Source organism: Lepidochelys kempii, chromosome 2 (assembly GCF_965140265.1).
Source record: "Lepidochelys kempii isolate rLepKem1 chromosome 2, rLepKem1.hap2, whole genome shotgun sequence".
NCBI classification, from domain to species: domain Eukaryota; kingdom Metazoa; phylum Chordata; order Testudines; family Cheloniidae; genus Lepidochelys; species Lepidochelys kempii.
The window spans coordinates 68,415,511-68,428,879 of record NC_133257.1 but is presented as its reverse complement, the minus strand read 5'-3'; the positions used below and the strand labels follow the sequence as shown (position 1 = coordinate 68,428,879).

Sequence of the window (13,369 nt, the reverse complement as noted above, 5' to 3'; positions counted from 1 at the left end):
ACTTTAGTCAATTTAATTTTGTAGTGTAGACATGGCCTGATCCACACTGAAAGAACTATTACATAGGAAGCAGAGCCTCAGAGCAAGCAGGTAGCTTTAATTTCAATACTGTTCAACATTTTCATCAGTGATATATTATGGCTGATAGAATTTGCAAATGACAAAGATTGGTAAAGTGGTAAATGATGACAGGATAGCCATATAGGTTATTCTAATTGCTTGGTAAGCCAGGCCCATTCAAAGAAAATGTGTTTTAACACAGCCACATGCAGTTATATATCTCTAAGGAATGCAGACCATACCTACAGAATGGGGGATTGTATCCTGGAAATCAATGACTGAAAAGGATTTAAAAATCACAGTGGACAGGTACCTCAGCATGAGCGCTCCCTGTGATGCTGTGCACAAAAAGGACTAATGCAATGCTGGGCTGTATAAACAGGTGAGTAGGAACACCAGAGGTGATTTTACCTCTGTATATAATTCTAGTGTCCATTTTTTAAATGGAAAAAAACTGAAGCTGCATAAAAGGCACAAAAAGTTTTTGAGGACAGAGTGCTTTATTGTGAGATTTAAAGAGCTCAACATGTTTGGCTTATCAAAAAACCTGAGAGAGGACTTCAGTGTAGCATGTAAGTACTTTCAAGGGCAGAAAACACCAGGACTAAAGGCTAATGTAGTGCCAATCTTTAAAAAAGGGAAGAAGGAAGATCCTGGGAACTACAGGCCAGTCAGCCTCACCTCAGTCCCTGGAAAAATCATGGAGCAGGTCCTCAAAGAATCAATCCTGAAGCACTTGCATGAGAGGAAAGTGATCAGGAACAGCCAGCATGGATTCACCAAGGGAAGGTCATGCCTGACTAGTGGATGTATTGTTTCTTGACTTTAGCAAAGCTTTTGACACGGTCTCCCATAGACCTCCTGAGGTCCCTTCCAACCCTGATATTCTATTATTCTATTCTTGTCAGCAAGTTAAGGAAGTATGGGCTGGATGAATGCACTATAAGGTGGGTAGAAAGCTGGCTAGATTGTCGGGCTCAACGGGTGGTGATCAATGGCTCCATGTCTAGTTGGCAGCCGGTATCAAGTGGAGTGCCCCAAGGGTCGGTCCTGGGGCCGGTTTTATTCAATATCTTCATAAATGATCTGGAGGATGGTGTGGATTGCACTCTCAGCAAATTTGCGGATGATACTAAACTGGGAGGAGTGGTAGATACGCTGGAGGGGAGGGATAGGATACAGAAGGACCTAGACCAATTGGAAGATTGGGCCAAAAGGAATCTGATGAGGTTCAATAAGGATAAGTGCAGGGTCCTGCACTTAGGACGGAAGAACCCAATGCACAGCTACAGACTAGGGACCGAATGGCTAGGCAGCAGTTCTGCGGAAAAGGACCTAGGGGTGACAGTGGACGAGAAGCTGGATATGAGTCAGCAGTGTGCCCTTGTTGCCAAGAAGGCCAATGGCATTTTGGGATGTATAAGTAGGGGCATAGCGAGCAGATCGAGGGAGGTGATCGTTCCCCTCTATTCGACATTGGTGAGGCCTCATCTGGAGTACTGTGTCCAGTTTTGGGCCCCACACTTCAAGAAGGATGTGGATAAATTGGAGAGAGTCCAGCGAAGGGCAACAAAAATGATTAGGGGACTGGAACACATGAGTTATGAGGAGAGGCTGAGGGAGCTGGGATTGTTTAGCCTGCAGAAGAGAAGAATGAGGGGGGATTTGATAGCTGCTTTCAACTACCTGAAAGGGGGTTCCAAAGAGGATGGCTCTAGACTGTTCTCAATGGTAGCAGATGACAGAACGAGGAGTAATGGTCTCAAGTTGCAGTGGGGGAGGTTTAGATTGGATATTAGGAAAACTTTTTCACTAAGAGGGTGGTGAAACACTGGAATGCGTTACCTAGGGAGGTGGTAGAATCTCCTTCCTTAGAGGTTTTTAAGGTCAGGCTTGACAAAGCCCTGGCTGGGATGATTTAACTGGGAATTGGTCCTGCTTTGAGCAGGGGGTTGGACTAGATGACCTTCTGGGGTCCCTTCCAACCCTGATATTCTATGATTCTATGACTCTTTAATCTAGCAGAGAAAAGTATAACAAGAACCACTGGCAGGAAGCTGAAACCAGAGAAAATTCAAATTAGAAATTAAGCACAAAATGTTAACAGCAAAGAAAATATTTTAACAATAAAGGTAAGTAGTGGATTCTCCATCTCTTGATGGCTTCATATTGAGCCTGGATACCTTTCTGGAAGATATAACCAAACAGTAATTAGTGGGCTGAATACAAGTATAACTGGGTGAAATTTAATGACTTGTGATATAGGAGCACAACTAAATCATCTAGCAGTCTTCTGTGGCCTTAAACTCTGTCAACTTATCTATATCAATCAGCATATTCTTCTGTAAAATTTGTTGATTAATTCTTGTATTTCACAGGAGCTTCTCATAGGAAAACTATTGTCTTTTTGTAAAATGCTTTGAAAACTTCTCATAAAAAGGTGCTATAAAAGTGCAAATAATCATTAAAAAGCCATTCATCGGCCAATCTAGAAATGTTTTACAACATAAATTGGATCGTCTAACATCTTGCAGCTGGAGTTGGGCTTTTATAAAATACTGAAGTATACATAATGAGTAGCTATTTCCACAACCACTTAGTTTAGGAATAGATAGCTCACTGTTCTTATCCATCACAGAAACCTGTAAATTGGTGTCATTTAGGAGAATCATTGTAGAAGACTAAATTAGCTGTAAGGGATAAAGTATTCTGAATATATACTAATTGGATTCTGTAGAATTTTAAATTTTTGTTCTTAGAGGACAACATGTAATGAATTACAGTGACAGCTCATTTAGTTGGTTTATGGTGGTCAAAGCACATTGTTGTTCCCCCATCTCTCTAAGGCACTTCACTACGAGGTTGCTTGACTACTTCATTCAGTGTTCAGTATTAAATAGTTACAGGAAGAAGGGAAAAATATTTAGAAATGTTTTCTAACAGTCTGATTGGGTATATAGTATATTTCATAATCAGAAATACTGTGTATCAGAAAGGAATTGAAGTTTGAAGACACTAGGTGAAGCCCAGTCTATTCTCCAAGCATCAAAAATGCCTATTTCTGCAGGAATTTGAGTTCACAGAGCAACAGGCCCTCAAGAGTACACTAGAGTGGTGATGTGAACATATCTGCAAGGAATAAAATAGTCAAGCATTTCTTTCAGTCCTTAACTGAATTATACTGGGGATTGAAATATCAGGTCCTTCCTTTTCTTGAAGATTTACTGCAAGATCTTTAAAGGCCCTTAAAGGATATACAAACCAAAAATTGGACCCGTTTTCTTTCATTGCTTTATACACAACAACACTAGGAATTCAGGTTCCATCTACCTTGGAAGACTTAGGCCAGGTCTATGCTAAAGACTTATCAGTGTAACTAGGTTACTTGGGGGGGGGGGTGAAAAATCCACACCCCTGAGTGATGTAATTACACCAACCTAACCCCCCTACGCAGACAGTGCTACATCCATGGGGGAGCTTCTGCTGTTAACATAGCTGCTGCCTCTTGGGGAGGTAGATTAACTACACAAATGGGAGTTCTCCCGAACTGAATTAATTTGCAAACTGGATACAGTTAACTTAAGCTTGAATAAAGACTGGGAGTGGATGTGTCATTACACAAGGAAAACTATTTCCCTGTGTTTATTTCCCCTCTCCACCCTGTTCCTCACACATTCTTGTCAACTGCTGGAAATGGTTGATTATCACTACAAGAGGTCCGCCCCCCCCCACCCCACCGGCTCTCCTGCTGGTAATAGCTCACCTTACCTGATTACTCTTGTTACAGTGTGTATGGTAACACCCACTGTTTCATGTTCTCTCTGTATATAAATCTCTCCACTCTATTTTCCACTACATGCATCCAATGAAGTGAGCTGTAACTCACGAAAGTTTATGCTTAAATAAATGTTAGTCTCCAAGGTGCCACAAGTACTCCTTTTCTTTTTGTGGATACAGACTAACACGGCTGTTACTCTGAAACCGTCAGCATAGTAGCTTCTTTAGTGAAGTGCTGCACTGGTGCAGTTGCACCGCTGCACATGAAGACAAGCCCCAAGACTAGTGAAATACAAGAGAAAGTTACACTTGGGAGGGGAGGGGTTTTTTTTAGTCAGCCTGTTTAAAAATTAACAGCTATTTAACTTCAATGCTGAATTCACATTTGAGATTAAAGGTGTTTGTTAAATATTCAATATGCTCACTGCTTCAAATAAAGTCTCACAATAAGTATCCCCAGGACCTCTTGGTCTTCCTTAACAAGCATGATTTTAAAAAGAAGTTTAGCCTCTCTTTATACATCATAAAGGAGCAAACTAAAAGGGATTTGAGCCTTTGCAGTTCACTTTCAAACCAGACTTTATCTGAGAAAAGTGACCGACTACCGCCTATAACAGTGGTCCCCAATGTGGAGCCTGTGGGTGCCATGGCGCCCGCTGGGGCATTTATGTGTGCCCACTGCCAGGGCTGGTGCCAAGGAACAAAGGAGAGGAGCACATCCGCCAGAGAACATGCCGCCACACTCTTCTGAAGGCATGAATGTGCTCTTGGTCACAGAAAGGCTGGGGACCACTGGCCTATAAGAAGTTCCAGGCAAATAAAATTCACTATGAAAAATGTTTTTCTCCTTATTTTAATGTTCCTTTAGGGTTTAATGGTTATTTGAAACATTACATCACACTGCACTCCCTTCTTCAAAATACATTAAAGCAGTTCTATATTAATGGTAAACATTCATTTCTACTGAAGTCTTGGCCAACCATTCCCCTCTAAAGGCCTAGATTCTTGATTGTTATGCCACTTTGTTTCGGTTCTTTATTCATGAAAGAATCATGATTCTAGTCAAGATTCTATTTCACAAAACACAAAGCAACAGTAAAAAAATTACAAATCAACTTTTATTAAAGTAGATGACAGGCATTTAGGCATCAGCAATAGTAACTTCAACTTCTACACCTGGTTCAATACTGATAGAAGTGATCTGCTTAACAATCTCAGAGGGACTGTGTAAGTCAATGAGACGCTTGTGGATACGCATCTGGAAACGATCCCAGGTCTTAGAACCTTCACCACAAGGTGTTTTCCTAGTAGTGATTCGCAGAGTCTATAACAGAAAGTGGAGTAGTAACCAATAAATGAAGACAGATTTATGCAGAGGTTTTGACTAGAATCAAAACTTTCTATAGCTCTAATGTAATTAAAATATTGCTTGCAGTATTTTTTACATAGTTGTCAAAAATTAGCTCTACTTATCTTAGTGGCCATTATTCACCTCCTTTTCATAGCTGGCCAAGGAGTCTTAAGTCAAAAGAGAGGAATGCAGGTAGGAAGCAGGTCAAAATCCTCTTCCGCCTTTCTCTTCAGCATGTTTTGTATTAAACAATTGAGTCATATGTTTATGCCAGTTAACTAATCCATTAACTGGTTAGAGTTTAAATATATTCAATCCAGTTTAATCAGACTGCACCCCTTCTCAATTTTACTATTTGTAATTTACAAATAAAATCTTGGAGAATTAATCATGGTTTTCCTGCCACCTAAACCGTAAGTACCTTAGTAGGCATGCGAACAGGTCCCTTCACTTTTAGATTCTTTTCTTTGGCACCTCTGATCAAGTCAGCACAGACTGTAAAAGAATACACAACTGTTTACAAAAGCTTTTTTTAATTGAACTAGATATTCCACTTCACATAAAACGTTGGCTCAGAATAGCGTAAATAATAATCATAGTAATTCAGTTTACAATTTATCCTCATGGCCAACTACATATGGCATAAACTGCTCATCCCAGAATTAGTAAGGTCACTTGTAATTTTACTTTTTAGGCCTGTCCATAATGGCATTTAGACAGTGTTAGATTAACTATATAAAGACTTAAGAGTATAAACTAAAGTGGTTTAAACACATTTTGCTTTGAGAGCATGGACCAGGCATAGCTATTTTAGGAGAGTGTTTACAACACATAGCTATAACATTGTTCAAGAGAGTTCATAGTTAAACAGTTTGGCTAGTATGGATAAAGTAAGCATTTAAAGCAGGTTAAAGTAACAAGTTTATTCCATAGTTTACTTTATGTCACTGGCAGAGTAGGTCAATGGCTGTGGTAAAGAATTTTAAACACAACTGACAGCTTATAGACTAATAACCTGTCAATTAGGGAAGCTGCCAGCTGAAGTTATGTTTTGAAACATTTGAGACTTCAAATCATAAGCAACCCTAAAAAAGAAAAGAAGTGTTACTTACCCTTCTCAAGGGACTTTACATTGCGACTCGTCAAGGTAATTCTAATTCGGTGAATTGCTACTTCCTGTTCCACAGGTGCTTTGCCACTATCTTTAAATGCCTGAAACATTAACATTATGAATATTAGAAACTAGAGCCAAACGGGTCAATATTGTATGTATGCCGCTTAAAGCATTCTACCTTCACTAAAATTGAGAACATTAGATATGTCCGTAACTACAGTTTTTATAACTTTTATTAGAGTCCATATCAAAAGGATTCTGAATGGGGGGAAGGGTAAGAATCCAGTTTCAAAAACAGCATTTTGTACAGTTACTCTAACAATTATGCATCTTGGAAAATATCAGAAACACTCCACTGACTTGTGTCTTTATGGAACATGCCATCTAGCCACCTCCAAAATAATTACTTTAATCATATAGGGCAAGTCTACACTAAAAAATTAAGTTGATGTAAGTTATGTTGTCATACAGCCACCACAGTAATTGAATTGGTTTTACAAGTACACACTATGCTCCTTGTGTCAGTCATGCATGTCCTCACAGGAGCTGTTGCACCGATTTAACTGCTACTGTGGGGGATTGTGGGATGGTTTCTGAAAGGTAGCAGGTCTATGTAGTGTCTACACTGACCTTGCATCAACCTAATTACATAAACTTAAGGGCTATGCCTCTCATGGAGGTGGAGTTATTAAATGGATGTAGTGGGCAAGTTACATTGGTGGGAGCTTTATTTTAATGTAGACAGAGTAAGCTGCTTTACGTCTACTTAACTCTAGCGTAGACCAGAGTCTAGTCTGTAGTATGTAGTGTTGTGTCAGTCTGATTATTAGAAAGATAAAGGGTGTGAGAGACAAGGTTTTGAATTATACAGAGCTCTTCATTGGGTCTGGGAAGGGTACTCAGTGTTACAACTAAATATAAGATCAAACAGATAGCTCTGAGTACCTTTCCCAGACCTGAAGAGCTCTGTGTACCATGAGGGCTCGTCTTTCGCCAATAGAGGTTGGTACAATAAAGATATTACCTCCCCCACCTTGTCTCTTTAAGCATGTAGAGACATACAAATCTGTAATACAGTTTAACCAGTGTTTGTTTCACAGCAAGAATTCAAAAAGAAAAATGCCAGTATCATAGGCGTAATGCAGGTAGGCGATAAACAACAAAGAGGTGTGTGATCAACAAATCACAGATGTGCATCTATCAGGAGATTGATTTAAATTCATTTGGGGAATGACAACTACACTAGTATACTTGCTCTGACTTCTTATGAAATAGCACATAAAATGAATAATTAAGTAACAATAAAGAAAGAACAATCTAATGTATAACTTCTGCAATGTGCTACTTAGAGAGATCAGAAAGACAATCCCTGTATTAAGTGATTTAGGACAACAGTATATAAGTATTTTATTGCTGCTATTGTATTTTTATATATATGTGGCAAGCACCCTTTCTTTTTATGGTAATATATACTAGGATTTTTTTTAAAGTACTTGTATCTGTTTTGCAAATTGCACTGTGTTGTAATCCCATTAATGACATAAAGGTTCACAGCTAATGAAAGAGGGGTCCAAGGGCAGCAGAGGTACACCACACAGGACCCGCCAATTTAATTTGTAAGAGCTATTTAGGTTTGACTCATTGGCTTTCTAGAGTAGATAAAACTACAGGGGAAACAAGATACAGCCACAGAAAGATGTTTTCGTGATTTCCCAAGAATCCAACCCTCCCCCCCACCGCCCGGAACTGGCCGCGTTTTGCATGGAGGGGCAGAGCTGGCGAAGCTCAGCGTGCAGCACAGGCGCAGCCTGTTTGAGGGAGGCCGTTTCCCCAGCGCTGGGGTGCCTACTGGCCAAAGCGGGCAGGAGCGAGACATGTGAAGGAACGTCCCCGAAACCCCCAGCTACAAACTGCCCCGGCCGCTCCCTCGCCGCCGGGCAGCGTCTCCCCCCGCCTCCCCGTTAGCGCAGGCGGTCGCTGCCGCTGGGGTCTTGCCAGCCCGCCGCTTCCGCCGGGATCAGCACCGGTAGAGGAGAAAGGCCCCGATGTAACACACGGCAGGGGGCTCGGGCGAGCCGACAGGCAGGGAGGGAGGGAGCACGCGGCGAGCAGAGGCCTGGCAGAGCGCCACGCGCCCTTCCCCGGCCCGCTCACCATGGCTGCACAGAGTCCTCCTGACCGACTTATTCCCGGGCGGGGGCGGCGCGGCCCAGCGAACAGCGGTGAGTCAGGAGCGGGGCGAGCAGCACCGGCTGCGGCGGCGTCACTCACGGCAGAGGCAGAGGGGCGGGCGCGCCGCGCTTATATAGCAGCGCTCCATACGGGCATCGCGCGACCGCTGACGCCAGCCAGGGCCGCCCCGCCCCGCCCGCCCCGCCCCTGGCTGGCTGGCGCTGGGGTCAGGCGGGCTATAGCAGCGAGCGGGTCGCGGGGCGGCGGTGCAGCCTCGGGCCGTGGAGCCCGCCTGCCGAGCGGAGCAGCCAGGCTGCCGGGGCATAATAAAGTCTGAGCCTGGGCGGGAGTTGTACCGCCTGTGCCAGCCCGACCCAGCGCACCTGCCCGCCCCTGAGCCCGGCCCCCCCACTGAGCCCGCTGCGCTGCTCGCCCCCTCTGTGACAAAAATCTGTAAAGGCTGGGGGTGGTCAGGCCTCGAAGAGATACGGGGCCGGGAGGCTCAGCGCCTGTTTTCAAAAGGAAAAATGACCGAATTTAACTGAACACATGAACGTTTGGGGTGATGTGCAAGTAGCGTTGTCGCTCGGGGTTCTCACAGGATTGTAATTGCAGCATCGCCTCAAGCAATTGGTTTCTGCTAACTTAAAGCAAGGATGGAAAGATAAAAAGGTTGAAAAACACCTCGGCCGCTCACACTGACTTTGTTTGCCAGCGAAAAGTCTGTGGTAGGAGCTACTTCAAATTGACAGTTTTTAAATACAATTGGTCAACTTTTCAATTTTAAAAGGCCAAATCCTGCCCCCTTTGTCCAGCCTCAGCATTTCAATTTTGTGCTGTGGGTGGCCGCAGAGGGAGGAGGAGATATCCTTTCCCCCCCTACACACACACAGTACAAGAGCAGCAAGTACCCCACGCTCAGCCTTTGTACCAATCCTCACAGGGTAGATACAGCACCACGGTGGTTCCTTTAGCTTTAAATGTGTAGGCCCTTGCAAGATGGCAGTCTAAAATTGTTAAGATCTGGACTTTAAAAGTAGTAATTATAGCCAAAAATAATTCATTAAAAAGTCTCCATAATTTAAAGTAACATTCTTTAAATGAGAGAACACTAGGCAAATATTATTTGTTTGTGTGAGAGTAATGCCTAATGCCCAAGTTGTGGATCAAGGCCCTTGGGCTAAGTGCTGTTCAATCACACAGCAAAGAAGCAGACCCTGCCCCAGAGCGCTTACAATCATTTTAAATTCCATTCTTGATTAATAGAGTTGGCTGTAGGAACTAACTTGCTTTAAATGGTGATGAACTTGTTCCTGTCTATTCCTGCAAGGTATTTATATTATAGCCACTACTATAGTATCTAGGAGCAAAAAAGAAACTTCAGTTAGCATCGAGTTAAAGCCCTCCTGGACCCTGCTCCCTTTAGTCTTGGATTTATCCACTTATACTTGATTTTTTTTGGGGGGGGGGGGGTCACCTTTCCCTTTTAGTATCCTTTTGCGTCTGATATTGTAAGAAGATTTCTACTAAAACAAGAGTTCTGTGGTAAGATTGGAAGTTGGTTAGGCTGAGGCTCCACAGGCTCTTACTCACTTACTTACTACTAAGAGTACTCAAGCTTCTGAAAACCTCACTATGGGCCTTGGCGGTTTCATCCTCCTTGATAAGTATAATCATTGCAAGTCATAAATTCATGGATTTTTAAGGCCTGAAGAGACCATTGTGATCATCTACTCTGACCTGCATAACACAGACCATAGGACTTCATAAGAGCATACTTCCTTTAATGGCAGGTTTCAGAGTAACAGCCGTGTTAGTCTGTATTCGCAAAAAGAAAAGGAGTACTTGTGGCACCTTAGAGACTAACCAATTTATTAGAGCATAAGCTTTCGTGAGCTACAGCTCACTTCCTCAGATGCATATCGTGGAACGTTCCACGATATGCATCTGAGGAAGTGAGCTGTAGCTCACGAAAGCTTATGCTCTAATAAATTGGTTAGTCTCTAAGGTGCCACAAGTACTCCTTTTCTTTTTACTTCCTTTAATTAATTCCTGCTTCAAGATCAACAGCTGTGGTTGAACTAGAGCAGAGCTGCCTAACCTGCAGACCATACACGACCCACCAAAGCATTTCTTAAGGCCCACAGCCTGCTTCAACATAGTATACTAACAACCAATTCATTAGGATTGTGTTGTCACGTTTACATCATTTTAGTTTACACATGTGTGTAAAGAGACAATACAGTTTCTATTTACAATTTAAATACATATGAAACAAACTGAACTTAAAATATAAATCAATCTAGGTGACTTTAAATCTTATTAAAATTGTTTGGCTCACACAAGGTTGTGCTTAGGTTTATGTGGCCCTCCTACGTAATGAGGTTGGGCACCACTGAACTAGAGCACATTGTTTAAAGAAACATTGAGTCTTGATTTTAAAGTTTCCAGTGATAGAGTATCAACAACATTTGCTATTTTATTCCAATGGATAATTACCCTCCCTTAAAAAATTGCACCTTATTTTGGTATGAATTTGTCGAGCTTCAATTAAGTTGGATCTTGTGATACCTTTTTATACTGGATTGCAGATCCCTCTATTGTCAAATTTCTGTTCCTCGTGTAGGTCCTATAGCCTGATCAAATCACGCCTTTGCCTGCTCTTTGATAAGCTAAATAAATTGAGCTCCTTAAATCACTACAAGTCCTGCTTTCCAATCCTTAACCAGTCGCCTGGCTCTTCCCTGAACCCTCTCTGAGGTATCAACTGTTTCTTGAATTAATAACAGAACTGAACACAGTATTCCATTAGCAGTCACAATCCTGTCAAGCACAGAGGTAATCGAGCCTTCCTATTTCAAATTCCACGGCTTATACATCCCAGGCTTGCATTGGTGCTTTAGCCACAGTGTTGCAGTGGGTGCTTATGTTCACCTGATTATCCACTATGACCCACACATCTTTTTCAGAGTGTCTGCTTCCCATGATAGTCCCTGCTCCTGTAAACACAACTTACATTCTTTGTTCCTAGATGTCATACTTGGTGAGGACCCACCAGCACCAGAATGTGATTTTGGACACTTTGAGAGATCCAGGTGCAGAAACCTCTGCAGTGCACAATGAGGAGGGAGGGGGGAGGACCAAGAAAGCGACACAAGCCATTCAGCAAGCCAGGTGTTCGAAACTCAGCAACAGTCAAGCCATCTTGCTGGGTGAGCACTGATGAGCCTGATAACATGAAAGGGAGCTCAGCTAAATGTATAGATGTACTGTTCCTTATAAGCAATTATTTTTAACCTTTTTGTTGCCCAAAACCTCCCCTCCTTCTCGCCACCTACTCTTCTTCTTTTTAAAAATGACACCCATCCTATCCATGATTTGGGTAACTTGTAAAATGTTAGAAAAGTTTAAAAAAATATGGCAGTCCAAGTTACACAGCCTGCATTAGATCACTGTCCTGTGGTTGGCAAGAGGTGGCATCCGCTTCTCCATGTTAAGCTAGCCAGGGGGCCAGGCAAAGTATTTTGCGTAGCTCAACAGGGGTGCTCCTGGTATCCTCTTGAACGAACTCAATGAAACTTTCATGGAGATACTTTGCAGCCCTCTCCCAAATATTCTGAAGGATGACTGCCTTGTTTCTTCCCCTGTAATAGAGGAAGAAACCATTCCGTCACACCATTCTGCCATTAATTTTGCACACACCATTTCAACAGGCTAGCGGCATACAAGCTGAGGCAGCTTCACGATGTCAGTGGCAGCTGTGTCCTTTGGGCCTTTATCAAACTCAGAAGTGAGATATCAGCCAAAATCACCACTGCCTATAAAAATATTCTCAATATTCACTCCATTTTCCCCTTACTGACACGGAGAGGCACCCAATGTCTAAACCTTCCACACAACAGTCCTCCAGGACTCCCAGTAGTCCATACTCACCATTGCTTGAGCTGCAAATTTATGTAACAAGGGGCTCTGAAACTAAAGTGAAAAATATAATTTCTTATTAAAGGTCTTTTTAGGAATAGTGTAAGGGAGTTTAAGACATCTTTTACTTTCTGTTGTGACTGTAAATCTAATGCTGTATCTCTTTGTTTTAATCAGCAGCCTCTGGCATGGTGGCCTTAAGAGATGCCCCTTCTACGCCTGCTGAACTTTTGACCTTGATCAGGTGAAGAAAGAAGCAGATCAGGAAGGATATGTTCTGTGAGATCCTCCAGTCCTGTACAGCTGCTGATCGCGAGCACAGGGATTGGAGGGGCCGAATGGCCAAGAGCAGGGGGAAGAACCAGGAATGGACAGAGTGGTTACTGAAGGAACGACAAAGCAACAGAGAGGTGCTTCAGTAATTTCACCAGGACATAACTTTACTTAAGCAACACACACAGATGTTGCCAAAAATTATTGTGCTAACTACCCCAAGGCTTCGTACATAGCAGCCTTTCCGACTCATGGAAAACTCCATTTGCTGCTTCGTGTACCCACAGCATCACAGGTTGCAGCATGACATGAACCCTTTTCTCTAATCACTCTGTGGTAAGGGAAAATAAGGACAACTATGACTTAAAAACAAGTAGTACACTGTAGTGTAACATGAAAGAAACATTGTAATATGTTTTTAATATGCAATTATGTTAATTGTTTACTTATTTTTTATATATTTGGGTCAGCCTCTTACAGTACTTCTGTATTTACACTTTAGCTTTATTTCCTGTTTACATTCACCCAATAAAGTTCTGTTTTTGAAATTTAAAGTACATTTGTTTGTACCAAGCATAAATGCCACATTACAACATTAATAAGGGGAGTCAATAACCCTTGACCGTACAATGAACATATTCAAGGTCTGTGCGCCCAAAGGCACACTAGTTCAGAAAAGTATCACACAACACTGCTATGGC

At 42.3% G+C, this 13,369-nt stretch overlaps 1 protein-coding gene and 1 non-coding gene across 2 annotated transcripts; both read right to left on the bottom strand.

Annotated features, from left to right (window-relative positions):
- Positions 1–4,937: 4,937 nt before the first annotated feature.
- On the bottom strand, positions 4,938–8,603 carry RPS20 (ribosomal protein S20). The gene is made up of 4 exons (XM_073331126.1): positions 8,457–8,603; positions 6,301–6,400; positions 5,610–5,683; positions 4,938–5,161 (listed from the first exon to the last, which is right to left on the bottom strand). The coding sequence occupies exons 1-4, from the start codon at positions 8,457–8,459 to the stop codon at positions 4,979–4,981; spliced, it is 360 nt and encodes a 119-aa protein (XP_073187227.1). The 5' UTR covers positions 8,460–8,603; the 3' UTR covers positions 4,938–4,978.
- LOC140908008 (small nucleolar RNA U54) lies at positions 5,754–5,818 on the bottom strand. Its single transcript, XR_012157719.1, has one exon. It is a non-coding gene; the product is annotated as a small nucleolar RNA U54 (small nucleolar RNA).
- Positions 8,604–13,369: the final 4,766 nt, after the last annotated feature.

Excerpts from the sequence above, each read along its gene's own strand:
- RPS20 (XM_073331126.1), bottom strand. Across the intron at positions 5,684-6,300 it reads TGTAAAGTCCCTTGAGAAGG|TCTGTGCTGACTTGATCAGA; the intron begins GTAAGTAACACT and ends ATTCTTTTACAG. Across the intron at positions 5,162-5,609 it reads CTGTTCGCATGCCTACTAAG|ACTCTGCGAATCACTACTAG; the intron begins GTACTTACGGTT and ends TTTCTGTTATAG.